Genomic DNA, 25,016 nt, shown 5'->3' with positions numbered 1-25,016 from the left:
TATTCTCCCCCCGGGCCGTTAGACGGTTCGGGGGTTCTTGAATATCCAGCGTGGATATTTTTGATAGGGTTTTTGCTGACCGTATAAGTCATCTTACTATATTCTGCTATTAGTCAGTGGGCCTCTCTTTGCTAAATACCTAGTTCATTCTTACGTTTGTCTTTTCTTCTTACCTCACCGTTATTATTTGTTGGGGGCTTGTATCCAACTTTTGGGGTCTTTTCTCTGGAGGCAAGAAAGGTCTATCTTTTCCCTTCTAGGGTTAGTTAGTTCTCCGGCTGGCGAGAGACGTCTAGAACCAACGTAGGCACGTTCCCCGGCTGCTGCTATTTGTGGTGCTAGGTTTAGATATACGGTCAGCCCAGTTACCACTGCCCTATGAGCTGGTTTTTTGTGTTTGCAGACTTGGTATTTATTGCAGAGACCCTCTGCCATTGGGGTCATAACACACTGCGCGTGCTAATATCTGGAAACTGCAGTGCAGTCAAAATAGTCACTATTCCTATAGATTAATTTATTGAGGGTTATAATTTACAAAATGGAGTCACTTTATAGGGATTTCATCAGATCTGGTTTTCTGCAATTTTGTCATATTAGGGATTCTGCAAATGGTGTGCCCCATCTCCTCTGGGATCTGCTCCTGCAATGTCTGCTTCGGACACCAGACGCGGCTTACTCATTCTGCAGGCGATGCTTGTAACAGAGGTGGGGTTGGAACCAGAAGCTCTTGGCGGTGCAGGCTCTTCCAAGCCACTAAGATTAGAGTGCCTGGTATCTGTAGTACCATCCAGTCTGGCAATATGGGTATGTGTGCTGTCAGCTGCAGTAATCTGCTCCCTGTTTTAGCCAATTGGAAAGCACCACACCTTTTTAATCAGATAAATTTGTATTAACCATAACAAGATTTACAACAGATCACATGTTCATACTCATTTTATGTTTTACAGTAAATTAACCCCCCGATGGAGATCATATCAGGAGCAAACAATAATTCGTCCATAGTTGACAATATCAGAGTTCCAGTTTACCATAAGTTGTACTCTATAATACTATATACTAGTATACCATAAATTAATCCTATCCAACCACGGCTGCCATAATTTATGGAAGAAATCCAGCTCGTCTCTCCTGGTGTAAATACTTATCTCAAGTTGAATTATGTGGTTCGTTTGATCAATGAATTCACGTCTGGACGGAGGCTCCTCCCTAACCCAATATTTTGCAGTCAGTTTCCTTGCAGCAAACAATAATCTTGCAATTACAATTTTAGCCGTATTGTCAGTTAATATTTCCTCCACATACCCTAATATAGATATCAACGGATCCCTAGGGATAACCCACCCATACACCACTCCAATGAAGTTCAACACTACAATCCAATAGGAGAAAATCTGGGACAATCCCAAAGCACATGCAATATGTCCGTCTGAGATTGCCAACACCTTGGGCAATCAGAATTGGACTTCGAAAGCACCACACCTTACTACAGCTTGAAGCATATTGCCGGAATCTGCCAGATACAGCCTTGATCTCCTCTAGCTCAGTCCTCTGTGTTCAGCTCCCGGCTTGTGTATTTGTTTCCTGTTGTGACCTTGGCCTGTTTACTGACTACTCTTAAGGTACCGTCACACTAAACGATATCGCTAGCGATCCGTGACGTTGCAGCGTCCTGGCTAGCGATATCGTTTAGTTTGACACGCAGCAGCGATCAGGATCCTGCTGTGATGTCGCTGGTCGCTGAATAAAGTCCAGAACTTTATTCGGTCGTCCGATCGCCGTGTATCGTTGTGTTTGACACCAAAAGCAACGATACCAGCGATGTTTTACACTGGTAACCAGGGTAAACATCGGGTTACTAAGCGCAGGGCCGCGCTTAGTAACCCGATGTTTACCCTGGTTACCAGCGTAAAAGTAAAAAAAACAAACAGTACATGCTCACCTGCGCGTCCCCCAGCGTCTGCTTCCTGCTCTGACTGAGATCCGGCCCTAAAGTGAAAGTGAAAGCACAGCGGTGACGTCACCGCTGTGCTGTTAGGGCCGGAGCTCAGTCAGTGTCAGGAAGCAGACGCTGGGGGACGCGCAGGTGAGCATGTACTGTTTGTTTTTTTTACTTTTACGCTGGTAACCAGGGTAAACATCGGGTTACTAAGCGCGGCCCTGCGCTTAGCAACCCGATGTTTACCCTGGTTACCCGGGGACCTCGGCATCGTTGGTCGCTGGAGAGCGGTCTGTGTGACAGCTCTCCAGCGATCAAACAGCGACGCTGCAGCGATCGGCATCGTTGTCGCTATCGCTGCAGCGTCGCTTAATGTGACGGTACCTTTATGTCTCCTGAGTTATTATTTTCTCTGGCCTCTTGGTTCTGACACGGTTATCTGTCTATTCTTCTTCCCATCTTACTCCACAGAACAGTAGGTAACACTGTGCCCCAAGCTTAGGGGTCTCTGTGTAAGTCCAAATCCATGTAGAGGGGTTAAAGAAGTTAAAGGGTAATTGGCAAAACTGTGACTATAGACAATAACACATCTACTGAAATGATCAAGCTGAACAATCATCCTCAGGAAAAAAAATGAGTAGTGGTGAAACTTCTCTGGAGTAATTGGAGTATGGGACTTGGTGGCTCTAAGCAATATAAACTATCGTAAGGACCAATATTTTCTGTCAGATAAATGTCAAGAAGAAATATTAGACATTTAAATAGAACTTTTTATAATAGTGCAGAGCTGAGGGATCTTAAATTTAGATCTCAGGCATTTGGTAACTGAAACCTTTTTCTAAACACTACCAGGGAGTTACAGACTCAGATAAGTGAGGCAGGCCGATCCCACCACAATCAAACTATCATAAAAGATGAACTTGTAAAAAAAAAAAACGTTACATCCTCAACAACATCTATATGAGGGGAGAACTCCAACACTAAACCGGAGTTGCACTCATTTATGGTGGACTACTGGAGATACTATGAGTCCTGACCAGAAGAGTAGAGAAAGTATTGGCGCCCCCATTTCAGGAGAGATTACTGCACAATCCGAATTAACGTATATACTCGAGTATAAGCCGACCCGAGTATAAGCCAAGACCCCTAATTTTGCCACAAAAAAATGGGAAAATTTAATGACTCGGGTATAAGCCTAGTGTGGAAAATGCAGCAGCTACCGGTAAATGTCAAAAATAAAAATAAATACCAATAAAAGAAAAATTAATGGAGACATCAGTAGGTTAAGGGTTTTTGAATATCCATATTGAATCAGGAGCCCCATATAATGCTCCATACAGTTCATGATGGGCCCCATAAGATGCTCCATACAAAATACACCCCATATAATGCTGCACAAATGCTGATTAGGCCCCATAAGATGCTCCATACAGACATTTGCCCCATATAATGCTCCACAAATGCTGATTATGGCCCCATAAGATGCTCCATACAGACATTTGCCCCATATAATGCTCCGCAAATGCTGATTATGGCCCCATAAAATGCTCCATACAGTCATTTGCCCCATATATTGCTCCATAAATGCTGATTATGGCCCCATAAGATGCTCCATACAGTCATTTGCCCCATATGCTGTTGCTGCGATAAAAAAAATCACATACTCACCTCTCGTCGCTCAGGCCCCCGGCACTTTCTATATTCACTTGCTCCGTGTTCCACCGCTGCCAGCCGCAGCTACGTTCCCCTCCCCCCCGTTCCCCTGTTTTTTTGTGACATATTGGGCTTCATGTTAGTGGTAAATTTAGGTCGATAATTTCTGCGTTTATTTGTGAAAAAAATGGAAATTTGGCAAAAATTTTGAAAATTTTGCAATTTTCACATTTTTAATTTTTATTCTGTTAAACCAGAGTTATGTGACACAAAATAGTTAATAAATCACATTTCCCACATGTCTACTTTACGTGCTCAAAACCACATTCAAGAAGTTTATTAACCCTTCAGGTGTTTCACAGCAGCAGAAGCAACATGGAAGGAAAAAATGAACATTTAATTTGTAGTCACAAAAATGATTTTTAGCAACAATTTTTTTTTTTTCCCAAGGGTAAAAGGAGAAACTGGGCCACGAAAGTTGTTGTCTAATTTGTTCTGAGTACGCTGATACCTCATATGTGGGGGTAAACCACTGTTTGAGCGCACGGCAGAACTCGGAAGGGAAGGAGCGCCATTTGACTTTTTGAATGAAAAATTGGCTCCAATCTTTAGCGGACACCATGTCGCGTTTGGAGAGCCCCTGTGTGCCTAAACATTGGAGCTCCCCCACAAGTGACCCCATTTTGGAAACTAGACGCCCCAAGGAACTTATCTAGATGCATAGTGAGCTCTTTAAACCAACAAGTGCTTCACAAAAGTTTAAAACGGAGAGCCGTGAAAATAAAAAATAATTTTTCTTTCCTCAAAAATTATTTTTAGCCCAGAATTTTTTATTTTCCCAAGGGTAACAGGAGAAATTGGACCCAAATGTTGTTGTCCAGTTTGTCCTGAGTACGATGATACCCCATATGTGGGGGTAAACCACTGTTTGGGTGCACGGCAGGGCTTGGAAGGGAAGGCACGCCATTTGGCTTTTTGAATGGAAAATTAGCTCCAATCATTAGCGGACACCATGTCGCGTTTGGAGAGCCCCTGTGTGCCTAAACATTGGAGCTTCCCCATAAGTGACCCCATTTTGGAAACTAGACCTCCCAAGGAACTAATCTAGATGTGTGGTGAGCACTTTGAACCCCCAAGTGCTTCACAGAAGTTTATAACGCAGAGCCATGAAAAGAAAAATAATTTTTCTTTTCTCAAAAAAAATTTTTTAGCCCTGAATTTTTTATTTTCCCAAGGGTAACAGGAGAAATTTGACCCCAAGAGTTGCTGTCCAGTTTCTCCTGAGTACGCTGATACCCCATATGTGGGGGTAAACCACTGTTTGGGCACATGCCGGGGCTCGGAAGTGAAGTAGTGACGTTTTGAAATGCAGACTATGATGGAATGCTCTGCGGGCGTCACGTTGCGTTTGCAGAGCCCCTGATGTGCCTAAACAGTAGAAACTCCCCACAAGTGACCCCATTTTGGAAACTAGACCCCCAAAGGAACTTATCTAGATGTGTGGTGAGCACTTTGAACCCCTAAGTGCTTCACAGAAGTTTATAACGCAGAGCCGTGAAAATAAAAAATAATTTTTCTTTCCTCAAAAATAATTTTATAGCCCTCAATTTTTTATTTTCCCAAGGGTTACAGGAAAAATTGGACCCCAAAAGTTGTTGCTCAGTTTCTCCTGAGTATGCTGGTACCCTATATGTGGGGGTAAACCACTGTTTGGGCACACGTCGGGGCTCGGAAGGGAGAGAGCACCATTTGATTTTTTCAACGCAAGATTGGCTGGAATCAATGGTGGCGCCGTGTCGCGTTTGGAAACCCCCTGATGTGCCTAAAAAGTGGAAACCCCTCAATTCTAACTCCAACACTAACCCCAACACACCCCTAACCCTAATCCCAACCCTAACCACAACCCTAACCCCAACACACCCCTAACCCTAGTCTTAACCCTAATTCCAACCCTAACCCTAAGGCTATGTGCTCACGTTGCAGATTTGTGTGTGGATTTTTTCTGCACAGTTTTTGAAAAATCTGCAGGTAAAACGCACTGCGCTTTACCTGCGGATTTACCGCGGATTTCCAGTGTTTTTTGTGTGGATTTCACTTGCGGATTCCTCTTATGGAGCAGGTGTAAAACGCTGCGGAATCCGCACAAAGAATTGACATGCTGCGGAAAATACAACGCAGCGTTTCCGCGCTGTATTTTCCGCACCATGGGCACAGCGGATTTGGTTTTCCATAGGTTTACGTGGTACTGTAAACGTGATGGAAAACTGATACGAATCCGCAGCGACCAATCCGCTGCGGATCCGCAGCCAAATCCGCACCGTGTGCACGTAGCATAATTCTAACCCTAATTACAACCCTAACCCTAATTACAACCCTAATTCTAACCCTAACCCTAATTCTAACCCTAGCCCTAAGTGCAACCCTAGCCCTAAGTGCAACCCTAGCCCTAAGTGCAACCCTAGCCCTAAGTGCAACCCTAGCCCTAAGTGCAACCCTAAACCTAAGTGCAACCCTAACCCTAAGTGCAACCCTAAGTGCAACCCTAGCCCTAAGTACAACCCTAACCCTAAGTGCAACCCTAGCCCTAAGTGCAACCCTAACCCTAAGTGCAACCCTAACCCTAAGTGCAACCCTAACCCTAAGTGCAACCCTAAGTGCAACCCTAGCCCTAAGTGCAACCCTAGCCCTAAGTGCAACCCTAAGTGCAACCCTAACCCTAAGTGCAACCCTAAGTGCAACCCTAACCCTACCCCTAACCCTACCCCTAATGGAAAAACAAAAATAATTATATTTTCTGTATTTTATTATTGTCCCTACCTATGGGGGTGATAAAGGGGGGGGTTTATTTACTATTTTTTTTATTTTGATCGCTGTGATAGAACTTATCACAGCGACCAAAATGTACAGGAACGAATCTGCCGGCAGGCAGATTCGGCGGGCGCACTGCGCAAGCACCCGCCATTTTCCAAGATGGCGGCGCCCATGGAGAAGACGGCCGGACACCGGGAGGGACATCGAAGCTAGGTAAATATGGGGGGGTGGGATCGGAACACGGGGGGGGGGGGGATCGGAGGACCGGGGGAGCGGACAGGAGGACCAGGGGAGCAGACAGGAGGGAGGAGGGGAGCGGACAGGAGATCGGGGCAGAAAGGACGACTGGGGGGCGATCGGTGGCGGTGGGCAGATCGGGGTCTCCAGCCATGGCAGATGCTATTGCAGCATCGGCCATGGCTGGATTGTAATATTTCACCATTTTCATAGGTGAAATATTACAAATCGCTCTGATTGGCTGTTTCACTTTCAACAGCCAATCAGAGCGATCGTAGCCACTGGGGGATGAAGCCACCCCCCCTGGGCTGAAGTACCACTCCCCCTGTCCCTGCAGATCGGGTGAAATTGGAGTTAACCCTTTCACCCGATCTGCAGGGACGCGATCTTTCCATGATGCCACATAGGCGTCATGGTTCTGATTGGCACCGACTTTCATGACGCCTACGTGGCGTCAAAGGTCGGGAAGGGGTTAATGTGCACTCTGTACCCCATCTTGACTGAAAACAAAACAGAAATGTAGAAATTTTAGCAAATTTAACATATAAGAAAAACTGAAATATCACATGGTCATAAGTATTCAGACCCTTTGCTCAGACACTCATATTTAAGTCACATGCTGTCCATTTCCTTGCGATCCTCCTTGAGATGGTTCTAAGCCTTCATTGGAGGCCAGCTGTGTTTAATTAACCCCCGAAGCCTTTTTCAGTTTTGCGTTTTCGTTTTTCACTCCCCTTCTTCTCAGAGACATAAGTTTTTTATTTTTCCATCAATATGGCCATGTGAGGACTTGTGTTATGGACCTGGTGGTTAGGAGCACCCGGAATGACCTGATGGTTAAAATGGAAAACCTGAGACAAGCTCTGAGGAGGTGGTAACTCTACTGACCGCAATCCCTAATCCTATCACACACACTAGAAATAGCCGTGGAGCGTGCCTAACTCTCCCTAGACGCCTCTTCACAGCCTAAGAGCTAACTACCCCTAAAGATAGAAATAGAAGCCTAGCTTGCCTCAGAGAAATTCCCCAGGAAAAGGTAGCCCCCCACAAATATTGACTGTGAGATAAGAGGGAAATGACAAACACAGGAATGAAACAGATTTTAGCAAAGGAGGCCGAATCTTCTCTAGAAAGACAGAGGATAGGAAAGGGAACTGTGCGGTCAGTATTAAAAACTACAAAAACCACGCAGAGTGTGCAAAAAGACCTCCACACCGACTCACGGTGTGGAGGTGCAACTCTGCACCCCCAGAGCTTCCAGCTAGCAAGGAAATATCATAATAGCAAGCTGGACTAGAAACATAGCATGTACTGAGAAATATTCTCAAAAACAAATGAGCAACAAATGAACTAGCAGGGACTTAGCTTCTGCTGGAGTAGACAGGTCATCTGAGAAATCCAAGAGAGATCTGAACCAGTACTGAGACATTGACAGCTGGCATAAACTAACGATCTGAGCAGAGTTAAATAGGGAAGCCAGCAGAAGCAATAAGCGAGGGCAGCTGAGAAAGCCAACCTCAAAGATCAGCAGTTCCACTCAAAGCCACCAGAGGGTGTCCAAGGACCGAACTCACCAAAGAACCATTCACGACCACAGGAGGGAGCCCGAGAATGGAATTCACAACAGACTTGTTTTTGCGGGACGAGTTGTACTTTTGAATGACACCATTGATTTTACCATGTTGTGTACTAGAAAACGGGAAAAAATTCCAAGTGCGGTGAAATTTAAAAAATAAAAGTGCAATCCCACACTTGTTTTTGTTTGGCTTTTTTGCTACGTTCACTAAATGCTGAAACTGACCGGCCATTATGATTCTCCGGGTCATTACGAGTTCATAGACACCAAACATGTCTAGGTTCTTGTTTATCTATGTGGTGAAAAAAAACAAAAACAAACTTTGTTAAAAAATAAAATTTGCGCCATTTTCCAATACCCTTAGCATCTCATTTTTCGTGATCTGAGGTTGGTGAGGGCTTATTTTTTTCGCGCCGAGCTGACGTTTTTAATGATACCATGTTGGTGCAGATACGATCTTTTGATTGCCCGTTATTGCATTTTAATGCAATGTCGCAGCGACCAAAAAAACATAATTCTGGCGTTTTGACTTTTTTCTCGCTATGTCGTTTAGCAATCAGATTAATCCTTTTTTTATTGATAGATCAGGCGATTCTGAGCGCAGCAGGGCCAAATATGTGTATGTTTGATTTTATTTTTATTTTATTTTGAATGGGCAAAAGGGGGGGGATTTTAATTTTTATATTTTTAAAAACTTTTTTTTTTACTTTTGGCATGCTTCAATAGTCTCCATAGGAGACTAGAAGCTGCCACAACCCGATTGGCTCTGCTACAAAGAGGCGATGTTCAGATCATCTCTGTGTAGCTGATTTACTCACTTGCTATGAGCGCCGACCACTGGGTGATAGGACTTGATTTGGAAAGGCACACACCTGTCTATATAAGACCTCATAGCTCACAGTGCATGTCAGACCAAATGAGAATCATGAGGTCAAAGGAACTGGCCAAGGAGCGCAGAGACAGAATTGTGGCAAGGAACAGAGCTGGCCAAGGTTACAAAAGAATTTCTGCAGTACGCAAGGTTCCTAAGAGCAAAGTGGCCTCCATAATCCTTAAATGGAAGAAGTTTGGGACCATCAGAAGTCTTCCTAGACCTGGCTGTCCACCAAATTGTGCAATCATGGGAGAAGAGCCTTGGTGAGAGAGGTAAAGAAGAACCCCAAGATCAGTGTGGCTGAGCTCCACAGATGCAGTAGGCGGATGGGAGAAAGTCAACTATCACTGCAGCCCTCCACCAGTCGGGCCTTTATGGCACAGTGGCCCGGAAGCCTCTCCTCAGTGCAAGACATATAAAAGCCCACATAGTGTTTGCTAAAAAGCACATGAAGGACTCTCAGACTATGAGAAATAAGATTCTCTGGTCTGATGAGACAAAGATGGACCTTTTTAGTGAAAATTCAAAGCCGTATGTGTGGAGAAAACCAGGCACTGCTCATCACCTGCCCAATACAATCCCAAAAGTGAAACATGATGGTGGCCGCATCATGTTATGGGGGTGTTTTTCAGCTGCAGGGACAGGACGACTGGTTGTCATTGAAAGAAACATGAACGCGGCCAAGTACAGAGATATCCTGGATGAAAACCACTTTCAGAGTGCTCTGGACCTCAGACTTGGCCGAAGGTTCACCTTCCAACAAGACAATGACACTAAGCACACAAAAGAGTGGCTTCAGAACAACTCTGTGACAATTCTTGACTGGCCCAGCCAGAGCCCTGCCCTAAACCCAATTGAGCATCTCTGGAGAGACCTGAAAATGGTTGCCCACCAACATTCACCATCCAGCTGGAGAGGATCCCCAAATCCAGGGGTGAAAAACTTGTTGCATCATTCCCAAGAAGACTCATGGCTGTAGTAGCTCTAAAGGTGCTTCCACTCAATACTGAGCAAAGGGTCTGAATACCTATGACCACGTGATATTTCAGTTTTTCTTTTTTAATAAATTTGCAAAAATTACTACATTCCTGTTTTTTTTCAGTCAATATGTGGTGCAGAGTGTACATTAATGAGAAAAAAATGAACTTTTTTGAATTTACCAAATGGCTGTTATTGTACAGAAATTCACACTTGGCCTCGCTGCACATTTAATGTTGTCAATCATAAAATCGAAGTTTGGTCACAAAGACTGGACCTCGTCTTGTAGGGACCATATGATCACATTCAGCAGCACAGAAGGGGAGAAGGTAGATTCATCCAGTATCAGGGATCTAAAAATGACCCAAGTGATCCATAATAGGATGACCAGCCAGAGACATAATATTAGGAAAGGTGTGATCTGTCTGTTTAGGCATTCCATTTTAGAATATAAACGAGATCCCACCAGTTTAAGACTCAATATATTAGAACAAATATCAGAACATGTGTCTAATAGGTCTCAAAGGCTTGTGACTAGAGAATCCTATTGGATTTTTAAACTATACACACTTAAACCGGAGGATTTTCCATGTTCGTATATTGTTCTTTATATGGATTTTATTGTTAATCCAATATGCATTTTACATCTATTTGTATTGTTTTGTATATGAAGAAAGGTTTCTATACAAAATACTGCACCATGGCGCGGTTTAATTAATGAATTAAGCAATTGGATCAGTGACGCCGTTCTGGAGGATATAAAACATCCACAATGTATCATTTGTATATGCCTGAGGAAGGAGCTGGTTCACATAGGAAATGGGTAGAATATTAAAATGAAAAGTTTGTTGTTTTTTTTTATGTTCATTTGTTTTGATGCCCAACTTTATGGCTCAGCACTTGGCAGCACTTTTCAAAGCCCTGATTTTTTCCTTCTTCCCACATCAGGGATTTTGGAAGCCAACAGCATCATTACCCTCCGTTTTCCCTAAAAGGCTCATCATAATATTTTTCTAACTTGTCAGCACATTCTACGTACGCTGCCATTTGGCTTTATAGTTTACGGATCTGCGCAGGTAACGGTCAGAGTCTTCTAATCTCAGGGGGTAGTTGGATCCTCCAGGTTGTAAGTTCTATAGAAAAGGGCTTTCAATGGCCAAAGCCACTTGGACAGTTTTGGGTGAAGGAGAATGTTGTGGTCTAGAGGCAAAATGGTGATCACACGATTGTGATACGTTGGACTACACCACCGATAAAGCAGCCACAGCCGGTGACTGAGAAGAATCTGTGACTTCTCTGCATTTAGTGGTCACTACTCACCTGGGTAGCCATATGTAGGAATCTCCTCTTTACACCGCTCATCATCCCTCACATATGTCTCTGTAGTATTAATATGGGTCAGATCTTCACCCTGAAACAAATATAAAGGTCACAGACAGATGGAGAAGTCCCATCTATGATCAGCTCTAATCCTGCCATCTCCACCGTTCTCATTACACAAGTATAAAACATATAATACTGGTGGATAAAACAACACTGAGCACAAGACCTTCACAGCCGTCTACACATTGTGACAGTCACTGGTAAGGTGATAGAGGGGAGATATGTGTCACTTCGCTTAACGGCGTCAGTGGTGTGAAATCGGAGCATTTTTTCTCCAACACACTACGTGTTGTGAGGGTTAAGTTGCATAAACAGGGCTGGTTTTATGTGGACCTTCGCAGAGCGGGTGGGAGAAGGTCCACTTTATCTCCCCTGGCAGACCTGCCAGGACCTGCATGAGGACATGATCATGTGATCAATCACATGATGGGGAAGTTACAGGCTTGGGGTGAAATAACCGAGCTCTGCAGGCAGTCTGGGCTCAGCTAGCCTGGAGAGAGGAACCTCCAGAGTCTTTGTGGCTCCTCGAGAACAGACTGAACCTGTCCTGCTAAAGATCGGGGGGCCACCCACAACATACGGACTGTGCTGCAGCATTTTTGTATTCCTTTATCGTTTTGTTCCTGTTTTATCCAAGAAGGCGGAGTTTGATTTCCCCACAAGTTGGTTTATGCTGCCTTACAATAACTCAACGAGGATTTAAAGAGACGGTGTTCCCATTTTTCCTACCTCTGTGTGCCACCACGTGAGTGAACTACCACAACATCATAAAGCCTCTTTCACACGTCCGTGTCTCCGGTACGTGAGGTGACAGTTTTCACACGTACCGGAGACACGTACACATGTACACCCACTCAAATGAATGGGTCTGTGCACGTCAGTGTGTTTCCATGGACCGTGTGTCCCGCAAGTAGTCATGTCCGTTTTTTACTGTCAGCATGGACGGAAAAACGTACTGCACACGTGCACATGGAGAACACACATTTATGTCCTCCGTGTGACACGCATCAGCACCGGGGAAGAAGCGCTACAGTAACCGCTGTTCCCCGGCGGCAGGTGCTGAAGACGGCTCTCATCATTCTCCCCTGCTCTGCCGGCAGTCGGCGCAAGCAGAGGAGAAAGATGAGTTATATTAACCCCTTTCTGTCATTAGACGTACTATTCCGTCCATGTGGGGTGGGCCCTACTTCCCAAGGACGGAATAGTACGTCATACGCGATCAGCCGCGCTCACGGGGGGAGCGCGGCCGATCGCGGCCGGGTGTCAGCTGCATATCGCAGCTGACATCCGGCACTATGTGCCAGGAGTGGTCACGGACCGCTCCCGGCATATTAACCCCCGGCACACCGCGATCAAACATGATCGCGATGTGCCGGCGGTGCAGGGAAGGATCGCGCAGGGAGGGGGCTCCCTGCGGGTTTCCCTGAGCCCCCCGCATCAACGCGATGTGATCGCGTTGCTGCGAGGGTCTTACCTCCCTCCCTGCCTGCTCCAGACCCGGATCCAAGATGGCCGCGGATCCGGGTCCTGCAGGGAGGAAGGTGGCTTCACAGAAGCCTGCTCAGAGCAGGCACTGTGAAGCAGCCTGCACTTCTCGCAGATCGGTGATCTGTCAGAGTGCTATGCAAACTGACAGATCACCGATCTGTATTGTCCCCCCCTGGGGCAAAGTAAAAAAGTAAAAAAAAATTTTTCCAAAATAATGAAAAAAAAAAAAAAATATTATTCCCATAAATACATTTCTTTATCTAAATAAAATAAAAAAAACAATAAAAGTACACATATTTAGTATCGCCGCGTCCGTAACGACCCGACCTATAAAACTGGCCCACTAGTTAACCCCTTCAGCAAACACCGTAAGAAAAAAAAAAAAAAATGAGGCAAAAAACAACGCTTTATTATCATACCGCCGAACAAAAAGTGGAATAACACGCGATCAAAAAGACTGATATAAATAAGCATGGTACCGCTGAAAACGTCATCTCGTCCCGCAAGAAACGAGCTGCCATACAGCATCATCAGCAAAAAAATAAAAAAGTTATAGTCCTGAGAATAAAGCGATAAAATAATTATTTTGGTTTCTATAAAATAGTTTTTATCGTATAAAAGCGCCAAAACATAAAAAAAATGATATAAATGAGATATCGCTGTAATCGTACTGACCCGACGAATAAAACTGCTTTATCAATTTTACCAAACGCGGAACGGTATAAACGCCTCCCCAAAAAGAAATTCATGAATAGATGGTTTTTGATCACTCTGCCTCACAAAAATCGGAATAAAAAGCGATCAAAAAATGTCACGTGTCCGAAAATGTTACCAATAAAAACGTCAACGCATCCCGCAAAAAACAAGATCTCACATGACTCTGTGGACTCAAATATGGAAAAATTACAGCTCTCAAAATGTGGTAACGCAAAAAATATTTTTTGCAATGAAAAAGCGTCTTTCAGTGTGTGACGTCTGCCAATCATAAAAATCCGCTAAAAAACCCGCTATAAAAGTAAATCAAACCCCCCTTCATCACTCCCTTAGTTAGGGAAAAATAAAAAAATTAAAAAATGTATTTATTTCCATTTTCCCATTAGGGTTAGGGTTAGGGCTAGAGTTAGGACTAGAGTTAGGGCTAGGGTTATTGCTAGGGTTAGGGCTAGGGTTGGGGCTAGGGTTGGGGCTACAGTTAGGGTTGGGTCTAAAGATAGGGTTAGGGTTTGGATTACATTTACGGTTGGGAATAGGGTTGGGTGTGTCTGGGTTAGAGGAGTGGTTAGGGTTACTGTTGGGATTAGGGTAAGGGGTGTGTTTGGATTAGGGTTTCAGTTATAATTGGGGGGTTTCCACTGTTCGGGCACATCAGGGGCTTTCCAAACGGGATATGGCATCCGATCTGAATTCCAGCCAATTCTGCGTTGAAAAAGGAAAACAGTGCTCCTTCCCTTCCGAGCTCTCCCGTGTGCCCAAACAGGGGTTTACCCCAACATATGGGGTATCAGCGTACTCAGGACAAATTGGACATCATCTTTTGGGGTCCAATTTCTCCTGCTACCCTTGGGAAAATACAAAACTGGGGGCCAAAAAATAAGTTTGTGGGAAAAAAAAGATTTTTTATTTTCAAGGCTCTGCGTTGTAAACTGTAGTGAAACACTTGGGGGTTCAAAGTTCTCACAACACATCTAGATAAGTTCCTTGGGGGGTCTAGTTTCCAATATGGGGTCACTTGTGGGGGGTTTGTACTGTTTGGGTACATCAGGGGCTCTGCAAATGCAACGTGACGCCTGCAGACCAATCCATTTAAGTCTGCATTCCAAATGGCGCTCCTTCCCTTCCGAGCTCTGTCATGCGCCCAAACAGTGGTTCCCCCCCACATATCGGGTATCAGCATACTCAGGACAAATTGGACAACAAATTTTGGGGTCCAATTTATCCTGTTACCCTTGTGAAAATACAAAACTGGGGGCTAAAAAATCATTTTTGTGAAAAAAAAAAAGAATTTATTTTCACGGCTCTGCGTTATAAACTGTAGTGAAACACTTGGGGGTTCAAAGTTCTCACAACACATCTAGATAAGTTCCTTGGGGGGTCTAGTTTCCAATATGGGGTCACTTGTGGGGGGTTTGTACTGTTTGGGTACATCAGGGGCTCTGCAAATGCAACGTGACGCCTGCAGACCAATCCATTTAAGTCTGCATTCCAAATGGCGCTCCTTCCCTTCCGAGCTCTGTCATGCGCCCAAACAGTGGTTCCCCCCCACATATCGGGTATCAGCATACTCAGGACAAATTGGACAACAAATTTTGGGGTCCAATTTATCCTGTTACCCTTGTGAAAATAGAAAACTGGGGGCTAAAAAATCATTTTTGTGAAAAAAAAAAAAGAATTTATTTTCACGGCTCTGCGTTATAAACTGTAGTGAAACACTTGGGGGTTCAAAGCTCTCAAAACACATCTAAATAAGTTCCTTAGGGGGTCTACTTTCCAAAATGGTGTCACTTGTGGGGGTTTTTAATGTTTAGGCACATCAGGGGCTCTGCAAACGCAACATGGCATCCCATCTTAATTCCAGTCAATTTTGCATTGAAAAGTAAAATAGCGCTCCTTCCCTTCCGAGCTCTGCTATGCGCCCAAACAGTGGTTTACCCCCACATATGGGGTATCGTCGTACTCAGGACAAATTGCACAACAACTTTTGTGCTCTAATTTCTTCTCTTACCCTTGGGGAAATAAAAAAATGGGGGCGAAAAGATCATTTTTGTGAAAAAATATGATTTTTTATTTTTACGGCTCTGCATTATAAACTTCTGTGAAGCACTTGTTGGGTCAAAGTGCTCACCACACATCTAGATAAGTTCCTTAGGGGGTCTACTTTCCAAAATGGTGTCACTTGTGGGGGGTTTCAATGTTTAGGCACATCAGGAGCTCTCCAAACGCAACATGACGTCCCATCTCAATTCCAGTCAATTTTGCATTGAAAAGTCAAATGGCGCTCCTTCCCTTCCGAGCTCTGCCCTGCGCCCAAACAATGGTTTACACCCATATATGGGGTATCAGCGTACTCAGGACAAATTGCACAACAATTTTTGGGGTCCAATTTTCTTCTCTTACCCTTGGGAAAATAAAAAATTGGGGGCGAAAAGATCATTTTTGTGAAAAAATATGATTTTTTATTTTTACGGCTCTGCATTATAAACTTCTGTGAAGCACTTGTTGGGTCAAAGTGCTCACCACACATCTAGATAAGTTCCTTAGGGGGTCTACTTTCCAAAATGGTGTCACTTGTGGGGGGTTTCAATGTTTAGGCACATCAGGGGCTCTCCAAATGCAACATGGCGTCCCATCTCAATTCCAGTCAATTTTGCATTGAAAAGTCAAATGGCGCTCCTTCCCTTCCGAGCTCTGCCCTGCGCCCAAACAATGGTTTACACCCACATATGGGGTATCAGCGTACTCAGGACAAATTGCACAACAATTTTTGCGGTCCAATTTCTTCTCTTACCCTTGGGAAAATAAAAAATTGGGGGCGAAAAGATCATTTTTGTGAAAAAATATGATTTTTTATTTTTACCGCTCTGCATTATAAACTTCTGTGAAGCACTTGTTGGGTCAAAGTGCTCACCACACATCTAGATAAGTTCCTTAGGGAGTCTACTTTCCAAAATGGTGTCACTTGTGGGGGGTTTCAATGTTTAGGCACATCAGGGGCTCTCCAAATGCAACATGGCGTCCCATCTCAATTCCAGTCAATTTTGCATTGAAAAGTCAAATGGCGCTCCTTTCCTTCCGAGCTCTGCCATGCGCCCAAACAGTGGATTACCCCCACATATGGGGTATCAGCATACTCAGGACAAATTGTACAACAAATTTTGGGGTCTATTTTCTCCTGTTACCCTTGGTAAAATAAAACAAATTGGATCTGAAATAAATTGTGTGTGAAAAAAAGTTAAATGTTCATTTTTATTTAAACATTCCAAAAATTCCTGTGAAACACCTGAAGGGTTAATAAACTTCTTGAAAGTGGTTTTGAGTACCTTGAGGGGTGCAGTTTTTAGAATGGTGTCACACTTGGGTATTTTCTATCATATAGACCCCTCAAAATGACTTCAAATGAGATGTGGTCCCTAAAAAAAAATGGTGTTGTAAAAATGAGAAATTGCTGGTCAACTTTTAACCCTTATAACTCCGTCACAAAAAAAAATTTTGGTTCCAAAATTGTGCTGATGTAAAGTAGACATGTGGGAAATGTTACTTATTAAGTATTTTGCGTGACATATGTCTGTGATTTAAGGGCATAAAAATTAAAAGTTGGAAAATTGCGAAATTTTCAAAATTTTCGCCAAATATTCGTTTTTTTCACAAATAAACGCAACTTATATCGAAGAAATTTTACCACTATCATGAAGTACAATATGTCACGAGAAAACAATGTCAGAATCGCCAAGATCCGTGGAAGCGTTCCAGAGTTATAACCTCATAAAGGGACAGTGGTCAGAATTGTAAAAATTGGCCCGGTCATTAACGTGCAAACCACCCTTGGGGGTGAAGGGGTTAAAGTCGGAATGATGACAGCAGGTGGGGGCTTTTGGGACTATTACTCCCATCATCTGACAAATGGTGCCGCTAATAACAGTGACAGCAGGAGCGGATGATTGGGGTTTTTCCTCACAGCCACCTGCAATATATCGAAATAAATAAATGAAAAACCCGGTGTGGGTTCCCCCCTATTTTCTTGAACCAACCAAGCAAAACTCACAGCTGGGGGCTGCAACCCTCAGCTGTCAGCTTCAGCAAGGTTAGTTATCAAGAATGGAAGGGTACCCACGCTATTTTTTAAATTATTTAAATAAATAATTTTAAAAAATGGCGTGGGGTCCCCCCATTTTTGACAACCAGCCTTGCTAAAGCTCATAGCTGGTGGCTGGTATTCTCAGGCTGTTAAGGGGTCATGGATATTGACCCCCCCAGCTTAAAAACAGCAGCCTGCAGCTGCCCAGAAAAGGCGCACCTATTAGATGCGCCAATTTTTGCGCTTTTCCAGACTCTTCCCACTTGCCCTGTAGCGGAGGCAAGAGGGGTTAATATTTGTGGGGTTGATTTCATCTTTGTATTGTCAGGTGACATCAAGCCCACAGTTTAGTAATGGAGAGGTGTCTATAAGACATCTCTCCATTACTAATCCAATAGTTAGATGGTAAATAAAGACACAGCCAGAATAAAGTCATTTATTTGAAAAAAAAGACACAGACTCCTTTAATATTCTCAATTAAACCATACTTACGACCTCCCCTGTTGTGATTTTGCTTTTTGCTCCCTCTAGTGGTCATTAGTGATTTGACTCTGGAGCGTCTGTCTTTTCCTATTTCCTCACCTGGGCCGTTAGTTCAGGGGCGTTGCTATTTAAGCTCCGTGGACCTTCAGTTCAATGCCTGGCATCGTTGAAATCAGAGCTAATCTGTTGTGCTCTTGTCCTTTGATCCTGGTTCCTGTATTTCAAGCTAAGTCTGTTTCCTTGCTTTTTGCTTTGGTTTTGTTTTGTATTTTTGTCCAGCTTGTTCCAATCTGTATCCTGACCTTTGCTGGAAGCTCTAGGGGGCTGGTGTTCTCCCCCCGGACCGTTAGACGGTTCGGGGGTTCTTGAATCTCCAGCGTGGATTTTTATAGGGTTTTTGTTGACCAGATAAGTTATCTTGCTTTATTCTGCTATTAGTAAGCTGGCCTCTCTTTGCTGAACCTGGTTCATTTCTGTGTTTGTCATTTCCTCTTACCTCACCGTTATTATTTGTGGGGGGCTTGTATCTTGCTTTGGGGTCCCTTTCTCTGGAGGCAAGAGAGGTCTTTGTTTTCTTCTCCTAGGGGTGGTTAGATTCTCCGGCTGGCGCGAGTCGTCTAGCGATCACCGTAGGCATGATCCCCGGCTACTTCTAGTGTTGGCGTTGGGAGTAGCTATTTGGTCAACCCAGTTACCACAGCCCTATGAGCTGGATTTTTGTATCTCGCAGAATTACACGTTCCTCTGAGACCCTGTCCACTGGGGTCATAACACTCCCCTAATTCCACCGAAGTCCTCGATCTCCTGTAATAAAAATAAAATAACAGAACAACAATATACCATACCTGTCTGTCGTTCTGTGCCACGCCGTAATCCATGTCTGAGGGATAATTAGTTTTCAACCTGGACAGTGCTAAGATGCGACCGTCCAGGCTGAAAACCACTGGTGACTGAGCTGATGAGAGCGCAGCATCATTTACCAGCGGTGACATCATCGAGGCCGGGCTAAACTGCGGTGACCTAAGGACAGTGGGAAAATGCCATTACTGTGGAAAAGAAGTCTACATTCCTCAATAGGGGTTACCCCCACAAAGCGTTAACACAACCCATGATCCCACTAGGAGTCGCAATAACATTATGAGTCGCCGGGTCCCTTTTGTACATCATTATCACCCTTCAGCCTATATTAGCCATAGAACCATTTGCAAACATTGGTATCTCTTACAGATGGACGATCCCACAATTGAAGATTTCAAAAACCCTTTTCAGATGAGCACGCAATATACATGACACCTTAGTCAGAGCTGACACTGGCCCTACTCGTACATCCAATACACAACGTTTCTTGCGGAATCCCAAAATGGGCACTTTCCCCTGCCTCAACTGCAATCAGTGCAACAAAGTTCTGAAGGGAGACACTGTCCATACACTGGGAAGAGATACAATATCAATCAATTTCTCACCTGTGACTCCAATTTCGTAGTATATTTGATTAAGTGCCCCTGTGGCCTACTTTACCTGGGTGAGACTACCCAATCGGTCAAAGACAGAATTTCGAAACATAAGTCTACCATCAGGTACAAGAACCTTTTACTTTCCATTCCACAACAGTTTTTCTCTAAGGGCCATAACGTGGCACAATTAAGGTCTCAAGTGATCTACCATGTCTCACCCCCCCCACCCCGTAGGGGGAGCAACCGCATCTCAATAATAACACGGAGGGAAGCGTACTGGATCCATGAGCTAAAGACTCTGACTCCAAAAGGACTTAACAGAGACTATGATTTGCAATCCTTTATGTAATCCTTCATGTAATTGTTGTTTGATATTGATTTTGCCTTTATGCCAGAGTATCATTTAATGCAATATGTTATCTATTTCTTATTACAGCCGTGCACATATATCAGAATTTTGGCATCTTTTTTCTTTTTGCAGAGCCGCATGAACTGAATATCTTCTGCACTTCATCTCCACTGTGTCACGTCTTCACCGTGGATCCATAGATTCCCCACTGCAACCTTCAAGTCTCCACTCACCAATCTGTAACACACCGATCACCACTCTACCTGGAACGCACATCTCCTAGTTCCGGCAGATAGAACGCATAGCGCCGCTGGTTCCGGCTCCTGACACGCAAACGTCACTTCCTGTTATCCACTTCCGGCAAGTGGAACGCATAGCGCCGCTGGTTCCGGCTCCTGACACGCAAACGTCACTTCCTGTTAGCCACTTCTGGCAAGTGGAACGCATAGCGCCGCTGGTTCCGGCTCCTGACACGCAAACGTCACTTCCTGTTAGCCACTTCTGGCAAGTGGAACGCATAGCGCCGCTGGTTCCGGGTCCTGACACGCAAACGTCACTTCCTGTTAGCCACTTCTGGCAAGTGGAACGCATAGCGCCGCTGGTTCTGGCTCCTGACACGCAAACGTCACTTCTGGTTAGCCGCTCCCGGCAAGTGGAACGCATTGAGCCGCTTGTTCCAGCTCCTGACACACAAATGTCACTTCTGGTTAGCTGCTTCCGGCCCTCGAACACAGCAATAAGGCGCGCACATAGCCAGGAATTAATGGGGACCCTGGGCACGCCACGATCACCCTCCAGACCTGCGGTGGATACCGTGTCTTTGCACATAGCTCCTGATGTATTGGTAAGTTTATGCACTGTTAGGCCCCAATCTTTTTGAGTACCTCGGTGATATTAACCTACTGTACATATTATCTACAGATAGACCATTAAACGGCCCCCACAAACCAGTACGCCTGGCTTATCCTATAAATTGGTAGGTGTCTTTTCTCTCCTTGCTGACACACCTGGCTTATTAACTGAGGCAAAACACCACTTCACATGCACCCCTTTTCCTACCCCAGATTCCAGCGCACTCTTAAAGGGTTAAAATCATATGCCCAGCTCTTACTTCTTAGGCTACGTTCACACTTAGCGGAATTCCCTGCGGATTTTTCCGCTGCGGAATTGGAAAATCCGCAGTGCTAAACCGCTGTGGTTTTGCACTGCGGATTTTCCTGTGGATTCTTCTGCGGATTCCGCTGCGGGTTTCCAGCAGCAGTTTCCTATTGGTGCATATAGGAAACCGCTGCGGAATCCGCAGAAAGAAGTGACATGCTACTTCTTTTTTTCCGCAGGAATTCCGCAGTGTGGGCACAGTGGATTTTGTTTTCCATAGGGTAACATTATACTGTACCCTGCATGGAAAACTGCTGCGGATCCGCAGCGTCAAATCCGCTGCGGATCCGCAGCAAAATCCGCAAAGTGTGAACGTAGCCTAATAGGAATGTTGGTGTTATATCAATGTCTTACCGCCTTCTAGCTCACTTATGCATGCTGCAACCTCCTCTGTATGTTGATATGGGTCGATTATGTTGGATAACCTTACTATGGTATTTATGTCACTCATTGTGACCTTCCTGTATGATTGTCGCTAATTTCTTTATATGGTTTCTTTATTGTTTATTCTGCTTTATTTTGTAGTACACTGATGAAGGTCTTGAAAGACCGAAATGTTTGTTGCGACTACTGTATGTATCTCACAATATATTAAAACTGTTTTTTCACCACATCCACCCGAGTGTGCCAAGTATTACTATATAAGTGGGAAAATGCCAGTGATGATGTCACCGCTAGCCATTGAGGCTGCACTCGCAGCAGCTTATTCACCAGTGGTTTTCAGCCGGGACGGTCACATCTTGGCACCGTCCAGGTTGAAAACTATTTAGCCCCCAGATATGGATTACAGCGTGGGACAGAAAGACGGACAGGTATGGTATATTGTTGTTTTCTCTAGTAACCCCCCACGACAGCACACCTGGAGGATGTTACCCCTTTCCTAATAGGGACAGGAAATGACAAGAGGTTAAATAACCCCTCCCTTATCCTCCCCCTCAGTATTTTTTCCTGTCCCTACTAGGGATGAAGAGGTCATCCCAGGTGTACTGTGCCGGCAGCAGTCACCGGGGGGGAAAGAAAACCTAAACGCCAGGCAGCTGGGGAGCAGGCTTACCTCTTCCCCGAGCGCTGCTCCCGTCTCCTCTGGACTCGGGACTCCTGGCCACCATTCCGCACCTTCACGGCAAGGTCTGGGGGCATGCTTCGGCTGGAGGCCTCTCTGAGCTCTCCAGCCTTTCTCCTCCTCCGGCGCACGCGTGAGGACTTCCGGTCTGAAGCCGGCGGCAGGATGTGATGTCAGACGCCGGCCGGCTTCGGTGAAGTGGAAGAACCTTTTGCGTTCCAGACTGGAACGCAAAGCGAATGGCGCGGATTATGTCGGCGGTACTCCCTCCCACGTATATCCGGACTTCGGAGGAGGAGGTCCTCTATCCATGAGGACAGGTGCTGCAGTCCGGTCGCCTATATTAGGCCCCGGACAGGAAGACATCTCAGGTAAGCCCACTGTGTGGTGAAAACCATGGAGATATCCGCTTCCTCGAGCTCTGCATCAGCAGATCCCAGCACCATCCCAAGCCCAGTGAGTAGTCTGGCCCAGGGTGTCCACTCCCTGATGCGGATTATAATCTTATGATCCCCTCTCCTTCCTTTTTAGGGGGACAGGGAATCCGCATCAGGAAGCAAAAATAAAGCCCGCAAGTGTGCAGTTTGTATGAGGAAACTATCCTCTTCATACAAGAAACCGTTGTGCAAGGAGTGCACAGAAAAGATTATCAGGGAAGAGCAGCCATCTCTGATGGAAGAGATTAAAGGCTTAATCCAGCATGAGATTAAAACTTCGCTGGCCACTCTTTCCCAACCTACACCCTCTCCAAGTGGTCCTCCTGAAGCTAAAAAAAAGGAGACTTAATCCACAGGATGAAGGGCAGGAGGACTCTCAAGGAGAGACGTCAGACGAACCCCCAGAGGAGGGTGAATTATCTCTGGACTCTGAAGCTTTCCAGCAAGACAGATACTACTTCTCTTCGACTGACATAGAGGAGCTCCTTACAGCTGTAAGGAAGACTATGGAAATTGAGGAAGAGAAAACTGCTCAATCAGTACAAGAAGAGATGTTCGGAGGGCTCCGTTCTAAGAAAAGACAGGTGTTTCCCATACATAAGAATATTCGTGATTTAGTTCTGGATGAGTGGGAATCCCCAGAAAAAAGGCTGACTACTCCAGCAGAGATTAAGGACAGATTTCCAGTGGATGACGAGACATCCGCATGTTGGTCGGAGGTTCCAAAAGTGGACGTCCAGATTGCTAGGGTAGCCAAGAAAACCACGCTACCATTTGAGGATGCCTCCCAATTGAGAGATCCTCTGGAACGCAAGATGGACGGACTACTAAGAAAATCATGGGAGACGTCAACAGCTTTACTGAATATTAACTCCGTATCTTCCTGTGTGGCTAGATCAATGCACCACTGGCTGGGGCAATTAGAAGAACACTTGTCCTCAGGTAGCCCCAGAGAAGATATTCTGGCTTCTCTTCCGATCTTCCAAAAGGCAACAGGCTTCTTAGCGGATGCTTCCGCAGAAGCAGTGAGGGTAACAGCGAGATCAGCAGCATTATCAAATTCAGTAAGACGAGCACTTTGGCTAAAGTCCTGGTCTGGTGATATGACCTCTAAGATGAGGCTCTGTTCTATTCCCTTCAAAGGGAAGTATATGTTTGGGCCGGCCCTGGATGATCTGCTGGAGAAGGCTTCAGACAAGAAGAAAGCCTTACCAGAACCCAGGAACCCTAGGAAAAGGCCATTCCGCACTCAGCAAGAGCAGACTCCTCAATATAGGGGAAAAGGAAAAACGGGACGTTGGAGTTATCCACAAGGGGGGAAAGACAGGAATCTTTTTCTTTCCCAGCCCCAAAACCAAAGAAAGCAATGACGCCACCACAGTGGGGGGGACGAATCTCAAACTTCCTCCCATACTGGCAAAAGATCTGTGTAGATCAACGGGCCTTAACGTTGGTCAGAGAAGGCATGAAGATAGAGTTTGTATCATATCCCCAAAGGAGGTTAAAGACAACAAGATTGTCAACACCAAAGCTACAATCTACATTGATGGCGGGAGTTCAGGATCTCTTAGCCAACAATGTGATCTCCACAGTTCCGGAAAACGAGAGAAACAAGGGTCATTATTCCAACTTATTTATGATAAGGAAACCAAATGGATCTCATCGGATAATAATCAATCTGAGACCTCTGAATCAATATGTAACCTACAGAAGATTCAGGATGGAATCTGTAAGATCGACAGTGCCCTTAATAGGGAAAGATTTCTTTATGGCGACTATAGATCTTCAAGATGCGTATTATCACATCCCAATTCATCCAACTTATCGGAAGTTTCTAAGGTTCGCGGTCGCCAGAGGGAAAGAGATAGACCACTTTCAATTCAACGTCCTCCCGTTTGGTCTATCTTCGGCCCCAAGGATCTTTACAAAGATCATGTCCGAGGTAATGGCCTACATCAGAGGTCCACACATATGCATAATCCCGTACCTCGACGACCTCCTGGTAGTGGCTCCCACAGTTCCAATTCTACAAGAACATCTTCAAACAACAGTCCAGATCCTGTCGTCTCCGTCTCTAGGTTGGGTGGTGAACCCCAAAAAATCAGATATGGTTCTATCAACATCAAAAATCTTCTTAGGAGTCCTGTTAGACTCTCACAACCAAACATCTTTCTTACCCGAGCAAAAACTAACCCTGCTCACATCAAAGATAAGAATGTTGCGGGACAAAAAGAAAGTATCTCTGAGATGGGCCATGTCGGTTCTCGGAACCATGACGTCATGCATCCAGATGGTGGCATGGGCACAAGCCCACACCAGAATACTTCAGACTCATATTCTGTCA

At 44.9% G+C, this 25,016-nt stretch overlaps 1 protein-coding gene across 2 annotated transcripts in view; it reads right to left on the bottom strand.

Moving 5' to 3' along the window:
• LOC143766625 (uncharacterized) overlaps nt 1-25,016 on the bottom strand; it is a 49,651-nt gene that overhangs the window by 8,774 nt on the left and 15,861 nt on the right. For both annotated transcript variants that reach the window (XM_077254430.1, XM_077254431.1), the window contains one exon: nt 11,386-11,476. In XM_077254430.1, coding sequence (XP_077110545.1) covers nt 11,386-11,476 — 91 coding nt within the window. The remainder of the gene's footprint in view (nt 1-11,385; nt 11,477-25,016) is intronic.

Source organism: Ranitomeya variabilis, chromosome 4 (assembly GCF_051348905.1).
Source record: "Ranitomeya variabilis isolate aRanVar5 chromosome 4, aRanVar5.hap1, whole genome shotgun sequence".
Classification (NCBI taxonomy): Eukaryota; Metazoa; Chordata; class Amphibia; order Anura; family Dendrobatidae; genus Ranitomeya; species Ranitomeya variabilis.
Note: the sequence above shows the minus strand (reverse complement) of the source record. Positions and strands in the feature narration are given on the sequence as shown.